The sequence below is a fragment of the Stigmatopora nigra genome, chromosome 1, assembly GCF_051989575.1.
Source record: "Stigmatopora nigra isolate UIUO_SnigA chromosome 1, RoL_Snig_1.1, whole genome shotgun sequence".
In the NCBI taxonomy this organism is placed as follows: Eukaryota; Metazoa; Chordata; class Actinopteri; order Syngnathiformes; family Syngnathidae; genus Stigmatopora; species Stigmatopora nigra.
This window is the reverse complement of record NC_135508.1, coordinates 18,203,907-18,222,980: the sequence shown is the minus strand read 5'-3', so window position 1 is coordinate 18,222,980 and position 19,074 is coordinate 18,203,907. Positions and strand designations below refer to the sequence as shown.

Genomic DNA, 19,074 nt, shown 5'->3' with positions numbered 1-19,074 from the left:
CTCCACCCTCAGCCCTCGAGGACGGGCTTGACCTAGGAGGAGGGGATACCGTGGGGAGGCAGGAAGCTCAAATTCATTTGCGCTGCCAAAGCTGAAGGCAGAGCATATTGCCAGAGCATGAAGAAGTGACACACACGCCGGGACGCACATGGCTCCCACCGGGGATTAGGAGTATTTGTGAGCCCTGTGAGCGAGGACTCATTTGAAGAGAGGATTCTTAAAAGAAAAGCTGACATAAAAATGCAGTGACATTTATTCTCATTTATTTTTGCATCCAATTTGAGTCATAGCACATCAGATGTTTTTCTTTTTTGGATGGACCCATTTGTAAATTATTTTTTTCCTGACAACTCTCACACAGTTGCCCAGCCAAAGTGGATCATACGTGAGTGTATTTCATGTGTTCCTTTAAGACTAAAATTATTATTATGACTTCAGGGTTATTTCACTGTCTTTGATAAAGTGTCAAGGACGAAGAAGTGACACAAACGCCGGGACGCACGTGACAAAATAGGATATCAAAATAGAATAAATACAGCTTGTTTATGAAGATGAAGAACTGATCAGCAAAACAAAAACAGAGATTAGTGATGGTGTTTAATAGCTTTTGCTCCTCAAACGGGTTTGACAGGATTAAAGGAGCTCCAGGATCTCGATTTATTCGTGTGGACCGCTGGAGCTTGAAATGTTAATGGACTGTAAATAGTGACAGTGCTAATGCTTTGTCCCCCAGCCACGGTCGAGAAAAGACGCACGAGGAAGACCGCGCAAAGGTGAGAGGCATTGTGTTTTGATAAATCCATGGTTAGATTGTTAAATTGGAAATAAAAATCTCTAAAATGTAGAGAACCAATATCTAATTTTAATGTTGAGTCTTCTGACATGGAGTTCAGAACATTCAGAAATAGTTTCCTGTAAATAATCTATCAGAAATACAGTAAATGCAATGATCGCTTTTTGTTGTTTGCAGAAACGTACCCTATTTTAATTGAACATAAATATGTTTTCGGAGAGGATTACAAAATGTACAAGCATATTCATGGTTGGGAGGCCATCATGGATAATTTTACATTAAACATTTAATCAATTATTAAAACAGTTTCCAATTAACTCTAGATTGTGAAATAAATTTTGGCAAAAGTCCGACCTCATTTCTTATTAATTCAGCATGTCTTTTAAGACTTGATTCATGTAAAATTATGACTTTTTTGACATACATAAACAGATTACAACTTCAATTTTGGTGGAGTAATTAGGATTTTTTTCCAGTGTGAGCCAATAGCTTTGAGTGTTTATGAGGTGTAGTGTAAGGAAAACACCAATTATCCAGACCAAAAGGGCTTCTAAGTGGAATACGTATTTTGTTTTTGTACCATCTGAGGTGTCGTTAAAAGCGTCTCAAAACACAAAAATAGCACATGTGTGATTGCATTATGATTTTGGCTCTCACAATGATACATTTGGTCAGTCGATCTGGTGGATGAGTTTTGACATAAGAAAATTAAGAGTAGACAAACCACACCGGAGGATATCAGAACAGAACCAAACCTGGTGTGGAAAAATCCCCAATACCAAAAACCAACTTCTTTATTTGTTTCTCATCCTTTTGTGAGTTTACCAAATACATATATATTTTTGTGATTAGTCTTTCACACTGAAGATTTAAATAAATAAAAAAAGGTGGACTTGTAGTACCTTCCTGTTGTAGTATTGCCAATTAATCCCAAAAATCTCCTCATCTTGTCTGTTAAAACAACACATGGCAAAAATATTAACCACCGAGTTCAAGAATTTACCTTTTTTTATTAACCCTGCTGCTCCAAAGGGCTTGTTCCATTAATCATTTGCTGTTTTTATTGGCCCCTTGCTCCCCTTTTAAGTGTTCGTTATAATCCAAAACAAGCACAAAGTGGTTTACTTGGTTGTGGTCACTATGACGAAAAAAAAATACTCTTCCATTGACTCGCTTGTTTTGTTGTGCTCACTTCATGATGTATTTTTCATGTTGGCTCACCCCTCCTCTAGTTAAGAGTTTGTTCAGGGCACGTGTTGTTGGTTAATGATACATAACACAAAAAAAAAAAAAAAACGTAAAGTTCTTCAGTTCTTCCTATAGTGTGCCGTATTGTGGAAATACACTAATGCTGTTTATGACTGACACAAAGGACAGGTGGCAGTGACAAAGCGGGTGATTAGCGAGGTGTTGTCCCACATGATTAACATTTAATGAGCTGTTTTGGTGTGACGGTGAAAGAACACATTGTTTATTTTTATTATTCCCACTTCGCTGCAACTGATGAATAAATCACAGGTCGATGGACGCAACTCCGCATTCATGTGTAGAACGTCCACCTGGCATTGAAGCACTTTATTCACAAAGTGTGCAGTGTTTGTGCTGCATGAGGATCCAATTTAGTCCCAGGCAGAGTTTCAAAAAGAGAGCTAGGTCAACTGGGCTTTATAACGCACTGGTGACTCACTCAGCTCTTTGTTGCATTGATCAGTATGTAAATAAGGTCTCGTGCTCTTTTGGCAACAGCACGACAAAGCTCACTACAGTTGTAATATTGATTGTGCAGGGGGAAAAAAGGACAAAATCAGAACAGTTATTGACTAAGTTTTTCATATGTATATGAACGTTTCTCAGAAATAGTATCTATGCATTTCACTGTGGCCACCAGGCTCATATTCTACACTGGAGCTTTGACAGTGAATGTGTTTCTTATAGCTTTGTTCTGTTGTGTTAAAAAAATAATGAGATGTCAAATTTATAATATTGCACGGTAGTGTAATGGAAAAAAAAGAGTAAATGTTAATTTTAAGGAAGAAGGCAAGATGTTAAGGATATAGTTATTTAGTTATTGTTATTTAGTTATATATTTAATTATTTAGGATAATAAAGTTATCCAATCCAAAATTAGTTATTAGGAATGCATTATGCTTAAGTAAATGAGTTATTAGGAATGCATGATAGTTAAGTAAATTGGATTGGATTGGATTGGATAACAACAACAGTAGCAGAGTAGAATCCCTCGTTTCCGGTGTGGTAAGCGCCGACAGCTCTTCAATCTTATCCCATGATGGAATGATTGGTGTGAAGCGTTGCTTCTTCTCCCGGCACTTTTGTCCAGCTCAGAATTTCCAGCAGTATTGAAGTGTTGCTCCTTCTGCTGCTGTTTTGTAAGAGCCAGTCCCATGTATATGACAGCGCAGGCAAAGAAGTAGCAGAAAGCAGAAAGAAGCCAGGCTAACAGAACAGCGAAAGTTGTTGCATTATAATTATGTAAATGAGTTATTAGGAATGCATTATAGTTAAGTAAATTAGTTATTAGGAATGCATTATAGTTAGGTATTATAGTTAAGTAAATGAGTTATTAGAAATGCATGATAGTTAAGTAAATCAGTTATGAGGAATGCATCATTGTTAAGTAAATGAGTTATTAGGAATGCATTTTTGTTAAATCAAACATACAGAGGCTACACCACAGCCATTTCCCATGCCAATACTGGTCAATTTTCAGAATTATTATGAAATAAATGGGCTAAATTCTGCCGATGTCCTGTTGAGCTTCTCTAGAACAGCTGACATTTTATCCTGCCACAGAAAGGAGGTCTTGTAAGGCAATATTTTGATCGCCCTGCATACAGTATTAACATATACATAAAAGGGATAGACCGGTTATTAGCCGAGTCATTATTTGGGTTTTTATGGCCTTGTTGTTTGTTATCACATCAATAGATCTATTACAAAGTGGTTTTACAGTTAACTTTCCAAGAGATGCTGTTGACCATGGGAGCTTCCTGCACTTATTGTTTCTGTGCTCAACTTAAAATAAATATAAGTGAAAGATTAACTTTTACAGATGTATTGACATTATGCTAAAATTAATTTGCTGTGGAAAACTTTATGGGTGGTTTATTTAGTTTTCATTTCAGTTTTCCTTCTGCACTTGGGCATTTATGTCAGCATTTTAAAACAAAAAAAGTCTATTGTCTAAGATAAAAAAAACCCTGAATATTTCAAATATTTTGCAGATGTGAAAAGCAGTCTAATAAACATACGAGGATGGTATTTGAAGAATGTGTTAGAGTTTGTATTATTAAGACTTGCAATGCCAACTTTTCCCTTTAAATTCACACGAATATTTGACTGCTAATAACCGATATCAACATGTTCATCTGGAATAAAAACAATTAAAACATATATATATAAATAAAAAACTTACCATGAATCTGACTACATTTTTAATTAATGAGAGCTATGTGGCTGTTTGACTATGTGCATAGTTGGCTGATGAAATCATTTTTATGGCTTTTGACCTAAACGTGTGCACAACATGGGAGCAGGACAGACGTGTTGAGGGATGTCGAAACGGTATACCTGATCTTGCGTACACTAACAACCTGTTTCAGCCAAGCCTAAGGCACTGCAGCCACATATGCCACGCCAGAAACGGGTGACATGGAAATTGATGGTTTGAAAAGAAACAAGCCAAATAAGCAGACTTCTTCAATCTGGGTGAAAGACTTAAAGAGAGTAGGCAGTGTTACGATAATAACAACCTCTGCAGTCCATCCAATCAATCAAATCACATTTCCTAAATGCATTTAAAACAACAGACATCCAACAAAGCACTTTAGCAGGAGAATTAAAGGGAATAACAAGATAAAAAATAAAAACAATAAAAAATCAACCAAAACAAGTAAAATAAAGACAGTTACAAAAAGGGTTTGTGGCAAAGAGGTCAATTGGTAAGCAACGAGGAGGGTGAGGGTACAACTAAAATGAAAAAAAAAACTTTTAAATTAAAAAGTCACACCAAAGGCACGACATAATAAGGCTGGCAACTCACAAGGCAATATCTCAACACCCTTCTCCTGGCTAGCCTGTGTTTAAATGCTGTGATGACGAGATGAAACACAGCTGTGATGCAGAAGCTCCGCCCACAACCACACACCTGGGCTCACACACCTGGGCTATGTAATAGAAAAACACAAGCAGCCAAGCAGCAGATCATGACAGGCAATGGCAGGGAATGAGTTACAAAGAACAATGATGGTGTCCTGACTTACTGTTAATGTTATTTGGTTGATGTTAACAAGGCTCTCAAAAACATTGACGTAACATTTTTTTTTTTGTGATGCCCTAATTTTGATGCATTTTCTTTGTGCTCTTTGACATTGAGGGAAAATGTTGGCTGCAATGTTAGCGCCAAGTGGTCTGCTGGCATATGCTTATCACTCATGATCAAACAGAAGCTTGCTCTGTGTTTTGTAATTCAAAGTTTTACATCACATTAGAGCGTGTCATAACCTTATACACTCATGAATTGTGTTGACGTTTGTTGAGAAAAAAACCCAATAAATAGAAACACATGATATTTTAATTCGCTTATTTTTCCTAGTGACATTCAAGTGGGTTTAAAGGGCCTTACTGTTTTTGCCAAGTAAAAATACCTTCTGCTTCAAAACTAAAATAAATAAATAAACAGATAAAACACCTGTCACATGGTCATACAGTATAAAGATAATGAGATGATATAGTAGGAACAAAGAATCCACTATAGTGTAATTACAGAGAGGGGAGCAATACTTCAAACAAAGCGGCTTGGAGTTACCTTGATGAAAAATAAGGCCGGCCAGCACCATTAAATCTTAATTAAAAAAAAAATATATAGAAAGAGTCATTCACGTCACACTCTATCCAAGCTATAGGCAGGCAATATGTCCCAAAAGGCCACCTAAGTTGAACGCCGCCTCAGTGTGCCATAAGGACAAAATATAGTAACAGCCAATAAGAACATTTCATATCCAAGGACAGATCTAATAGAGATTTGGAGGAATGTTTGACAAGACCTCTCTGACTTGATTCTGCATTGGTGGGGGCCACAGAAATCCATCTGGCACAACTTCTCACGCATTCCTCCGTCAAAGCCAACATGCTACACTTGACAATATGTCATGCGGCACTATTAGTAGCTAATTAGCCAGCAGGACCCCAGTGAGGTAATGAAAACCCCCCACCTCGTACAGGGCACTTTTACCTTGCTATTTTTAGGAAATTTGCAAACACCAGGTCAATTCAAAACAAGTATAAGCAGAACCCAACCAGTCAAATGGCAGTTGCAAATAAACACACAATCAAAGAGGAAGTTTGCAGAGTTAAAATAGGTAGTAAGATTGACATGTAGACTTAATCCAGGGAACATTTCTCTGAAGGACTGATACTTGACAGCGTATGGGGTAATACAGGCCCTAATACAAAAATATTCATTTGGTGAATGGTAGAACAAAAGCGCCAAAGAAAATGCAGCCCAAGTTAACAAGATAATGACCATAACATAATAAAAGAAACATGATTTCTGGCGGCTTTGGACAGGCAAGTATATACATCACACTTCTTAATGACCTGCATTAAAAACATCCATGCTCACTTAAGAGCCTTATTTAGGTTTGACCTTATCATGTGGTTTCTTTTTCTGACGTTTTTTTTTCTCTCATGGTTTTCCTCTTTTCTTTTTAATGTTTACATTTATTTTAGACCTCACTCTGCATCTCATGAACCCTCTGTTCCTCAAATTGTCATCCCATCATCATCTCATGACATTTGAGCAATTTATTTATAAGCAAAGAAAAATAAGCATGACATTTATTGCACTGAAGACTGACATAGACGAGGGGGAATCAAGATGTGAGGACGAGAGAAGGGAAGGGGGGCAGGGAAGAAAAACAAGGAAAAATAGGAATGAATGTGGGTAAGCATGGGACGATTATGAGGAGTGGAGGTGAAGGAATAAAACTGGAGGCATAGAAGAAAAATGTGTCCATCAACCTTGAGAAAGTATGAAAGGCAAAATAAACTATGCTGGACTTGCGTCGAAGCGAATATATGAACGTGAGAGGTGGACAAACACAGACACACACTTGCCTGACTAATTAAAAACTCAAGATCTGATCATATTCACATGACAGTATGATTGGTATGTGCAAATTGGATAAAGTTGAGGCTGCCTCCAGCAAATGCAATAAATGCTAATTGCTCAAATCTAAGGCTCAGGTGCTCGCCAAAGGGAAACTACTGACAGTTATTTGGCTGTAATAAAATAATGTGACGAGAGTGGATGTCTCGTGACCCTGTATCACCTCACACCAAGCAACAAGACAATTTATCGTGCCTATCCAATGAGCACCATGTTTGTTTTGCAGGAATGGAAAGCATCAGTGTGGAAACGGACTGGGATGCGTTGGCCTTCTCCTCGATGCTTTTGACCGGAAACAACAACCGATCTTCCTCATCTTTGTTTGAGCTCAACACACTCAACGGTTCCCACAGCGGAGGATCCTTCTTCGGGATCTTTCCGGGGAATGGCTCGAACACCACCCCTTACCAGTTCCAGCCCAGGGTACGCGACCCAGCGCTGGCCCAGGCAGAGATCGCTGTGCTTGGGGTGGTTCTTGCGCTAACCACGCTGGGAAACAGCTTCGTTCTGTGGGTGCTGCTCCGGAGAAGGAAACACAATGCACCAATGCATGTGTTCATGGTCAACTTGTGTGTAGCTGACCTGGTGGTGGCCTTCTTTCAGGTGACCTCATGACTTCTTGTCATCAATACAACTTCAGTGTTGTATGATACTGAGAAACTTGCTGGAGTGACAGTTTCTATATACAGTGTAGTACTGTATACATGTTCCCTACGGGCGACTGTTCTCACAAGCGTTTGCTTGGTTTGTAAAGTAAGAATAATATCAGCAAATATATTTTTAGGTTACTTGAGCAATACATTCTCTATTTGTTTTCTTCCCAAGTTGACGTGGGGTATCTGCTACTGGTAGCAATAAGTCAAGCCGGGGAACCTGGGTCTCCCTAATACAAGCCACTTTGTTCCATACCAAGGTGTTCCCGGGATCTCGCAGTCTGGTTGGATTTCCGGGAGGTATCCGGAAAATTAACCAGACAAACAAACTAATTTCAAAATTGATGTTCACTACCAAAATGTTTTTTAAAAATGATGGATTAGAAGTCTTATCCATTTTTTTGTTAAATGAAATCAACCAATTTGCAATGTAACTGAGCTAGAAGAAAATTGGATGATGATGAACAAACTCCCATTTGTTAGTGCTGTGATTGGAGTGCTATATTTGTGAATTCCATTGAACATTAATACTTTGCTGTTAGAGTTATCGCTTCCTCGGCAGACAGATGGAAAGCAAGAACCCATACCGCATATTGAAGTAGAACAGAAAGCACCGTCCCCACTGGACTAACTTCTAACACAGGAGTATCAAACTTATTTTGGTAGAGGGCCACATCCATGGCAACTAAATCTCAAGTGGGCCGGGCAAGTATATTTTTGGCCTGTGAATAACAAGTCATTTCTCCCTCCTATATTTGTCAAATCAATAAAATACTGGTAATAGGTATATTTTTCAATATGATCCAAAAATAGATGATTATTTTGTCTGTGACTCCTAAAATGAAGAAAACACAATCCACAAAAAGTGCAATATTATCAAGACAATTACTCAATTTGTGTCTGTCAGGCAAAACAATCTTGGGGTGTTGTTGGAACCAATGTCAGGCCATTTCAGACTTTGGACATCCCTGTTTTAACATCTGGAAAACATTTGAAATCCATTATGTCCGGCGTGCTATTTGCAGATTTCTTCATAAGCTCATCTGTATCCTCTAGGTAAAAGCAGAGCCAACAGCTCAAAGCTATGACTTGCCAGCTTCAAGCGTCATTTCTCACAAATGAAAATCATCTAGGCTCTGTTTTCCCAAGTTTCAATTATAAATAAAGTGTCTGAATATTTGAGAGATATAAGAAGCTCAGACCATCATGGGAGCAATAACATCCAAAATATGTTGAAATGTTTCACAGCCTCTCAAAATTGTTTGTATGTGTACAGGTTCTTCCCCAACTCATTTGGGACATCACTGACAAGTTTCAGGGACCTGATTTCCTTTGCCGCTCTATCAAGTACTTGCAGATTGTGGGCATGTTTGCTTCCTCCTACATGATAGTTGCCATGACAGTGGACCGGCACCATGCCATCTGCTTCCCGTTGCAGGCCTACCGTAGTGGGGCGGTTTCTCGTTGGAACACCCCTGTCATGGTGGCTTGGGGCTTGGCACTTATTCTCAGCCTGCCACAGGTAAGAGCTACCAAGGAGAGACTAATGGTCAGACTAGAAATGAAAGAACAGGCAGGTGACTTAATAAAAAAAAAAAAACTATTTTGGTTGTAGTACCTTAGTGCAGGGATAACCCAATCACCGGTAGGGGTCCATTAGAGAAACAAATATTAACGTTTTCAATCTTGCCCTCCTACTTGAAATGAAAGAAAAACTGTCATGATAACAATAATTAATACTAATTTCTCTTATGCATGGAATTTATTTTTTGCCGTCGTGGGTGTCGTCCATGGAAAATACAGCCCTTAGACCTCCACATTTCTGTTTTAAGTAGCTTTAATGGTCCGCAGTGAGAAAAAGTTTGGGGACCGCTGCCTTAGGGTCATTGTCATGTCAATGTGACAAAAGTCCTGTTCCATTTGTCGTTCTGTCAGGTGTTCATCTTCTCACGATCAGAGGTGACTCATGGTGAATTTGAGTGCTGGGGACAGTTTGCTGAGGGGTGGGGGCTAAAGGCCTATATCACCTGGATGACTGTGGCTGTCTTTCTCCTGCCTGCCCTCATCATCACCATCTGTCAGGTAAATTTCTCCCCAGTTTTAAACAATATCAGTCTCCTAAACCAGGGTTGTTCAAACCAGTCCTCAAGGGCCGCAGTGGGTGCATGTTTACATTACGGGCCTTTTGCAAACCAATCCCAATCTGGCACATACAGGCAGCAGCAAGGCCCATTTTGCGTTTCTTCCTCTTCCAAATGTCTTTGTTTTTGATTACATACAAAAAGGCAATAATCAGTGGACTCATGTTTACCTCTTAACGGAACCAGTGAAGCTCTGCCGACACAAGGAATTGCTTTGTTGATACTATCATTAGTTTGGGACTTGTTTAGCTAAGTTTAGTGAGAGTCTCAATAAGATTTATGCTGTCCCATGATGAGGATGCCACTTGAGCATCCTCCCCCGGAGTCTGGCTCATTGAACTATTTGGGGAGGGATATTTTCATAGTCTAGTGATTTTCATTAATTAACACAACTACTAAAGTGAGTTGCAGACACAGAGAACTTTTGGCAAAGAATAGAAATCTATCCAAACAGTATTACTCGCTGTTTTTTATGGTTCCTTTGACATTTTCAAACCCTTTTGAGGAATAGACAAACCTCTAAAATATTTAATTTACTTAAATGTCCAGTGTCATATATTCAGAATAAGGTTGTTGTCCTATAGTCTGTAGAATATTGTAGAAAATCCCTTTTCACCTACCTTGAAATGCACATTCAGTACATCGTCATTTCAGACGCAAAATCAATTTTGCTTTTGAGTTATGCGAGTCAGGTCTTGTGATCCTCAATTAACTTAATTTAAGCTGAGTCATTTCACCAGGACACTTATAGTCTGTAGAGTAGTCCAACTTATCTGTATAATTTTCTCAGTGATAAAGTTTAAGTCCCTGGATGGCATCCCAAACGACACATCGAGTAATTTCATCAGGAACTATACCATTCCGTCAGCAGGTATCTTAAAAGCGAGACTCCGTATTAGAAGTTGAGGATCAAAGAAAATGTTTGTCAAGTTATTTTCAAGACTATACATTACAGCAGACGTGGGAGTTTGATTCTTCAAATCACCTCGCGGCAGTAATGATTGGACATATATATGTGCATTTGGAGTAGCAGATGCACTTAAGGGTTGCAGAAGAGCTATGTCTATTAAAAAAAAATCCTCTGCTGGTAAATGTTTATTGACTTCATTATGAACTCCAATGAGAAAATAACAGAAATGAAAATTTCTGGCCCTCCTTTTTCTTTCAATTTTCTGTGACACTCCGGGCAGAAATGTTCACATAATAACCAAACTTGGCACATCTGCAGTCAAATTGAATCCAGAGTAGTACATTTGCATGAGCCAATGTCTTGGTGATGTCATTTCGACTGTGCTGAATTCAAAAACCAATCATTGCAGATAAGAATCTTCCGGGAGATCCACAAAAACATCTACCTGAAGTCAGAAAGGATGGTGAAGGCTGAGCTAAAGAGGAATGAAATCTTCTTCCACTTCCACAGCTTTAAGAAGGAAGAGGATCGAGCCAGAGAGAGGGCTCTACGGGCGCCCAGTGGCAGCGCTTTGTTGCAGCCCATTAACAAAAAAACTCACATAAACACTTATAACAAAATTCAAGTGACCGATACGACATCTACAGCCGTCGTTTCTGCGGATCTGCAGCAAGTGAACGGTCCTGACTATCAGGAGTCTTGCACTTCCTGCCAAGAGACCGCAGGGTCATCTCCTTGCTCCCTCGATTACGTCCCTCCTCAACCCACTGCGCCGCCACCACCAAGCATCACCAAAGCCATGTCCAAAACGGTCCGAATGACTCTGGTCATTGTTCTGGTCTACACTGTGTGCTGGTCCCCCTTTTTCATTGTCCAGCTGTGGGCTGCCTGGGACCCCAACGCTCCCAATCAAGGTCAGTGTCGCACATATTTTCAGAGCATTTCTTTAAATATGGTCAAATTGGAAATGTTGCACCACTCTTTAGCATCAAATTGTTGACATTTTGAAATCATGGATTAAGAATCGATAAACTGAACAAGGTTTCAACTGTGCGTAAGAGGACAAGGAAAAGAATGTGATGACCTTGTCGTGGGATTTGAAGCTAAAGTCAATGCCAAGTGTCAGTAAATAACCTGTTTATATTCCCTACGAACTTGCAACCTGACCAGATGTTGACATTTTATAAACAATTATCTACAGTAGGAGCATGTACACAGTCAAATTTATATAAGGGCACAAAGAGGGCATTGTGCTCTCATGGATAGCCTTCCTACATCGGACAAATGACTTTTGCCCTAAACGACTCAACTGTAATCTTGGTGAATCCAACACCAAGAAGCTCCACATAGTCATGTTTATGGATATATATTCTCAAACCAGTTTTTCCGTCATTTGTTATCCACAAGTTTGTTTGAGTCATGACATAACACTTATTATTAGTTCCAAAAAGAAACAGGATGTTGCCCATCTAGAATGTTTACAATCCTATAGGGGAAAGTTAATTACAATGCTGAATGGTTTGTATTGACTGGGCAACAAGTAGCTTTAAAGCTGAAAGTCAAATAATCACTAATCATTACCAGGTGGGGGACACCCTGAATCGGTGGCCAGCCAACTGCAGGGCAAAAGAAGACGGACAATCGTTCACCCTCATGGTCATAGGCAATTTAGAGTGTCCAATCAGTCTGCCCTGCATGTTTTTGGAATGTGGGAGGAAACCGGAGTACCCCATAAAAACCCACACAAGTGCAGGGAAAACATGCAAACTCTACCCAGTGAGGACACACCTGGGAATCAAACCCTCGACCCCAGAATTGTGAGGCCGACACACTAACTACTCGTCCACCGGGCCACATCCAAATTTTTTTTATTTATTTTATGGGGATTATCAGTTTTGAAAAGTACACCCTGTTCATAGTTGATACGTTCAGCCAACATGGCGACATTGTTTTCATTTTCAAAATGTCTTCACGTGGTGTTGATATGCATTGATCTCATGGCATTTGCAGGAGTTGCCTTCACCATTCTTATGCTGCTGGCCAGTCTCAACTCATGCACCAACCCATGGATTTACACCGCTTTCTCCAGCAGCGTGTCCAAGGAACTGCAGAACTTACTTCACTGCGGGTCGCGTTCCAGTCGCCGGGGCTCGCTGCCTGACGACTCCACCGTCACGCACACCTCCACCACCAAGGACAGCCAGTACTGACTGACCCAGACCGCCTGGGAGAGAGGCGCGTGTCCTTGCTTGTCCTCTGGACGACGAAGGTGGCCTACTTGTTCCGATCACTATAGGCTGTCAGCAGCAGCCCCTCCGTGGAAAAAGTAAAGGAGCCGTTGGAGTTTTTTGCCGTCTGATGTAATGCGCAGTGATGGCCAGAGCGATGTGAAATGGCCTCACCTCGGCTTTTGAGTACCATGTTTTTCCCGTAAGAAGTTCCGAGAGATAGGAGACAAGGAATACAAAGTGTGAATTGGACTTACGAGGGGACTTGCAAGTGAGCAGACACTAAAAACGTTGGGCTGGCCAATGTGGACACGTGGGAGATCTAATAATGTGAACAAACTTTGTTGAATCAAAGCAAGTGAATTAGTGAAGGCTGATTAAATTCTCTAAGGAGGAATCCAGTTTCACAGAACAATGGAGAGCTGTAAGCAAGCTGGACAGGGACTCATTCAAGAGCACCTTGCAGCAAGTAACACACACACACATAACAATACAGTATCCACTGAGATACAAAAGTATGAGCAGGCAGGTTTTGCTTGCAAAAAATGGACAATTCAGCTTTCCGCAACTGAGCGGGAAACAATGATGCAAAGTTAACAAAATTAACTTCCTGACTTTGAACTTTCAAGCGGTGTACTGAAGGAACAAATGCAAACATTTCAAACCATTCCATGTACGAGAACCAACTTTTTGAAATATATTTATTTAAAAAGTATCACAAAAATTTGACATGGTTGGTTATAGTCTGTGCAATGTAAAGGTTGTCAGCTGTCACTTGTGTTATAATTGTGCACAAATTGGATGTTGGTAATTAAACTGAACATGAACCTGTAAGTCTTCTTCGCCATACATTTCAAGGCTAACAAAAGAAAATGCCCACCTTCCAGATGATGAAAGCAGTCCCAGTCCAAAGAGGGTATCTGTGATGCCCATGGACATTTTAACAGACCTCTCTCTACTCTAAACTCATGATGATGTCAACCATGTTATTCCAGGAGGCGTTATCAGCACAGGCGGGCTCGAGTCCAACCCCTCGTTCATTATTTGTCATTTGAGTTTCTTACTTTACATCTCAACTGTGGAATTCTGCCTCTTAACTGCTTGACAGACATCAAGTACACATTGTGATTATGTTATAAAAAAGTAATCACTGGGCCAGGGGGCGGGAACCTTTTTGAAAGAGAGAGCCATAAACTATTCTTATTTTCTAATGTTATTTCTAAAGAGCCATTCTCAGAATTTAAAAGTAAAAATATATGAAAATGTGCGATTTAAAAACATTGTCAGTTCACCACTTTTTAATCACAATAAGTTTCTGCTTTCTTTTGACAACATTATTATGTTGCAAATCAATCGGAATTAATGAGATGAGTAATAAAAAATTAAATTATGATTAAAGTGTTGCTAGCGCTAGTCTCAATGCCACAGTGTCGCCATGACGCTCCTATTGGTGCATTCGGGACTCGGCTCTCTCACTAGTGATTTCCATATTTTACCTCACAGGTTAGTGGAGAGCCATATTGATCCATGGAAAGAGTCACATATGGCTCTCGAGGCCATACGTTCCCTACCCCTGCACGAGGCTATTGAACAAACAGTATACATACGTACATGTAACACTCAAAGGCCGGAATGACCACATTGTAAGTCCAAGTGTTCGGTTTTGATATTTTACCTTCAAATCATAGAAAAGTGACGACGAATCGTATCTGCTAATGTGAATCCAGCGTAAACGAACAAATCGGATCTCACCAACTCATGTGAAAAATACATAATTGAAGTGCTTTGTAAATATAAACTACAGATTAAGTATGTGTTTGAATGCGTAAATATGAAAATGAGGAGGGGGTTGAGTGAGGGGAATGATTGCAAATAGCAGTCATTGGAGTTATATTTGGGTGGGGGAGGAATCAGTCCAACCATACTAAATGCTATGTAACATTTAATACTTGGATTTGCTCGTTTTCGCTGCCTTATGACAACATTTGTGCAGACAGTGTTTCAGGTGTTTGAGCAAATGTAAACGTTGTGATAGTATTTTATTTGCTCGTAAATTTACACACCCTCAAATGATTTGTAAAATGTGTAACATTCTAAAGAGAGAATTGAAAAATCAAGCAAACAAAATGTATTTTATTGGCATTCAAATTCAACCACAAGACTCCAAATTCTTACCAGTTCATTAATTTTGCTAGTACATGTAAATACAAACTTATTGGCACACCTGCAGACTACTAATGGCTCACATAAATCTGATTAGTACCTTTGAAAAGTACCCAATCCAAAGCACCAATAATTTTATTAAATCAATCTAATTATGTTGACCCAAAATCTCTCTCTTTGCAATAATAATGATGGTAATGACAAAAATACAACACTGGGAAACCTAAGACAGGAGCACTTTATACTGTCTCATCTAGAATTCAATTTGGCAAATTAACACACTTTATTAGTCTTTCAAAAAAAGGAAAACATCATCTAAATGTTATTTTAACAACCAAAAATCATGCTGCACCTACGCAAATGTTCATCTGTGAATTTTCTACCATAGCAGCCAACATTCCGGTTCATTGAGTGAGAAATAAGGTCAAACGCATTTGTGTAGCAGGGCACATTAAAGCTATTTTTTCCTCCTGAAGGCTGTTACGACCATAAACCATGAGTCAGTCATCCCCATGTCCATGTCTGGGGATATGTTCCAGATCACCCTTGCAATAAAACAACATAGGAATGCCTTGTTGAAATACACTTAAGCTTTGTTTATATTACATTTCCGACACGTATTTATCTCAAAGTGTTAAAAAAACATCTAAAATAAATTCAAACACATTTAAACCCAGAATCTATTACGAGAAAGCCAGATCAATGACAACACAAAAATATTTTTTTTCCCTAACTCTCAAGAAAACCACTTTTTTTTCCAGGTCAATCGGGAAAGTACAAGTTAAAAAGGAAACATAGAGCATTGTCTGATGATATAAGGCCAGTGAGTGTGAAAACTCAAAGTGGACATTATAGATGTTCTATTTTTATGTCCAAAGTAGAAAACGCTGAGGACAATGCAGGGATACTTTCAAGATGTCTCTGGAATCTTCATTCATGTGAAGGAGAAGCCTCACCATTTCCTCTCGTCCGGCGGTCCGTGCAGTCGTTCCCCAGACGTGAGGCCCCACTTTGATCCTTCGCCAGAGCAAAAGTTACATCCACACCCTTTTTGTGTCCTACTTTACTGCATCAGGAAATTGATGAGGTTCTCCCCCAACTCCTTTGGGTCTTAATGTATGTTCCTCTTTCCTGGTAGGAACAGAACAACGAGGTCAATCGATGGTTCGACTTTGCTGATAGGACTTCCGCTTAAATGTGAGGTACTAGAAATACAGCACGCTGAGCTCTTTTGCCATTAGTAGGCATTACAGCTACTAAATAATACACAGGAGAGGTCGTGTGTACACAACCTAAATAAATATACACATTGGAGTCATCCGCTTCACAACACACACTGTTGGGCGGCTGCTCAAAATGCTCCAATGGAAAGTTAAAACAAAAGATATTTAAGAGGAATTAATACAAAGAAGATGCTAAAAAAAGGATGAATTTATAATGAGTCAGTGAAATCCTAGGTAAGTAGAAATGTCAAATAATGAAACAATTAACACATTTTTATACCACACATAACTAGACAACTGCAGTACACTTAACTCAAAACACTCATTGCTCATATTTTACCGTTTCAAAGAATGACAACGCCATCAATCCATTCCCATCCCCATAAAAAGGGTTCATGCAGGAACACACTGTACAAAAAAAACCGTATGATTGATAGATCAGATTTTCTTTTTTATAGAACCATGTGTACTAGCAAACATCATATTTCATGAAAAAAGGATGTGCATGCCAGGTCACATCAAGTACAAAACAACCTCTTTTTCTTTCTTTTTTTTTTCAGGATGTGACGTGGATTGCTAACTTGACAGCAATAACTTTAACATGGAAAATGTCATTTTCTAATTTAACATGTTTAGACGCTTTTATCACATTCAACCCAAGGCAAGTCGTAATTTGCTTTGATTACAAACTGACTATTGACTTTTATTCGACACATTTATGATGTTTGAGGTCATTTTATTGACTCTGGAATAATGTGGAGATCTTTCAGCCAAACTATACCAATTCCAATTTAATAACAATCATACTTAATGGCAGAACATCGTGTTGGCGATGTATTTTAGTCTGAAAAGAGGCTGATGTCATAATTCAAGGTCATATTGTTATTACGCTGAGCTGGTGTTTCCTGACGTCCTGTCAAGCGAGGGCCAATAATAGGAACGTATGATTCTGCTCAGTGGTTTAGCCAAGGTCGCTTGAACAGGTGAGCATCCTTCTCCTGGAATCAATTGAGTTTCAGTAGAAAATGGCAGTGGTAGGAATCAAAACCAACAACCAGTATCTCTGCAGACCTGTATTTCTTTATTACATTTCTCACCAGACTCTTGAGACATCTGTAGATAACAAGTCATCCTTTTTACACTCCACATTATGGTAAGCATTAGAATCCAAAGAATAAACAGCAGAGTCGTCCACCATTGCTTTGCTTTTGTTTCTGTTGAGCATCCCACAAGAACGACATTGAATTAACAACAGATTTTATGTGGGTGGCACATTGGAATTGGAGTGAATTACAATTATGGGCTCACTTTTACGTGGGTTTTTTCTGGTTATTCGGGCTTCCCTCATTGAAATATGAACTATTGTGTCAAATATAATTTCACGTAATTGGTACACAAACTCTGATTTATTTTTCTACAAATTATCCATTATGTCCAGATGACATTACAGTGTCAGTCAGAACAATTAGATGTTCTTCCACATGATGACAGAAGGTACAATTAACTTTTAATCACTTCTACTGACGTGATGGACATCCAATTGCATTTAAATGGGAGGGCAGCCTTCCCTGCTTAAATGCATTAATCCATCACTGTCAATGGCAGGTACTGAATTATACTGTGTATCCATATATGGACATTTTAACAAAAGACGCCTCCACTGCTTTAACTCATTTTCAAATTCAAATATGTGGCTTTTCTCAACAAATGTTTTTTTTTTTACATTTTTAATTGTCCAAAGGAAAACGAAAAATTCTTCTCTTCACCCTTTTATCACCCTTTTCGGAATAAGTGTCAGAAAAAGGCAACAAATAAAGCAAAACACATACGTAGGCCTGAGTTTTTATGTGTCTGGTTCAACTCTGGCTGTTGTCCCTTTTCTTACCAAATACAGACATGCTATTTTAATTGTTTGTTTGTAATTCTGGAGAAATTATCACCTGATTCCTCACACATTGCAGCTGCTGAAGGTACTTTTGATTCCGTACAGACAACAGCTACTGTAGGTACTTATTGAAAATAGCTCACCATAGGATCCGGGGGGGATCAAGGTGAGATTTTATAGTGCTCGCTCGCCCGGTTTTCATTATTTAGAGAGTGGTCCTGCTGTTTACACACCCACAAGGACGTGTGCTTCTTCAAAAGCGGCGCACGATCGGGAACGGGCAAAAGTCATTTTAAAGGAGATCATTGAACATCCCTTCATTGGATTTATAGCCGCAAAATGGTTTGACAGGCGGCGTCTGAGCCCTTTTCATTTGCAGTTTTTCATGGCTGACGGCCAACTGGGAGCTGTAAATGACATCACACGTCGTTACAATGGCGACTGAACGTTATAGACGCTGGTTTGATGTCAGAAAAGGAATCCAAATGGATGAAAGAAGGGGACAGCTTCCATATATGGCTGCTTTTAGACAAGCAACTAGCTCAGTGGACAAGTGGATTAGTAAATGCTCAGACAGGACAGGAAGAGTGAGATAAGAGTGAGATGAACGCATCCAAGCTAACACGACTCTCTGACAGTTGCATTAGCAGCTGCTTTACTGTACATACGGCATAAGTCAAGGCCCGCATGCCCGGTCAACCGTGCTTTAATGGCGACAATGGCTGCGAATGGTGTGCGATAATACGCCAAGTGTGGTGTGAAAAGATACAATGTGTGACTTCATGTGACAATCATTTGTGAGTAATCTCAGGACAGCTGCCGCAAGTTGGAACGAAATATGTTTTGCACATCTGTCTTCTTGCAGCTTTATACGGCCTCTCCTAAAAACAC

General features: G+C 39.4%; 1 protein-coding gene across 3 annotated transcripts; it reads left to right on the top strand.

Moving 5' to 3' along the window:
* The first annotated feature begins 56 nt into the window (after window positions 1-56).
* On the top strand, window positions 57-13,746 carry LOC144202866 (vasopressin V2 receptor-like). Of its 3 annotated transcripts, XM_077725943.1 has the most exons (7): window positions 60-385; window positions 734-773; window positions 7,207-7,583; window positions 8,910-9,155; window positions 9,569-9,715; window positions 11,094-11,598; window positions 12,695-13,746. In XM_077725943.1, the coding sequence occupies exons 3-7, from the start codon at window positions 7,209-7,211 to the stop codon at window positions 12,892-12,894; spliced, it is 1,473 nt and encodes a 490-aa protein (XP_077582069.1). In that variant the 5' UTR covers window positions 60-385; window positions 734-773; window positions 7,207-7,208; the 3' UTR covers window positions 12,895-13,746. The 3 variants fall into 3 exon arrangements, with proteins under 3 accessions (XP_077582078.1, XP_077582061.1, XP_077582069.1); XM_077725952.1 differs by lacking the exon at window positions 734-773 and having other exon boundaries at window positions 57-385; window positions 7,207-7,403; XM_077725935.1 differs by lacking the exon at window positions 734-773 and having other exon boundaries at window positions 59-385.
* The last annotated feature ends 5,328 nt before the right edge of the window (window positions 13,747-19,074 follow it).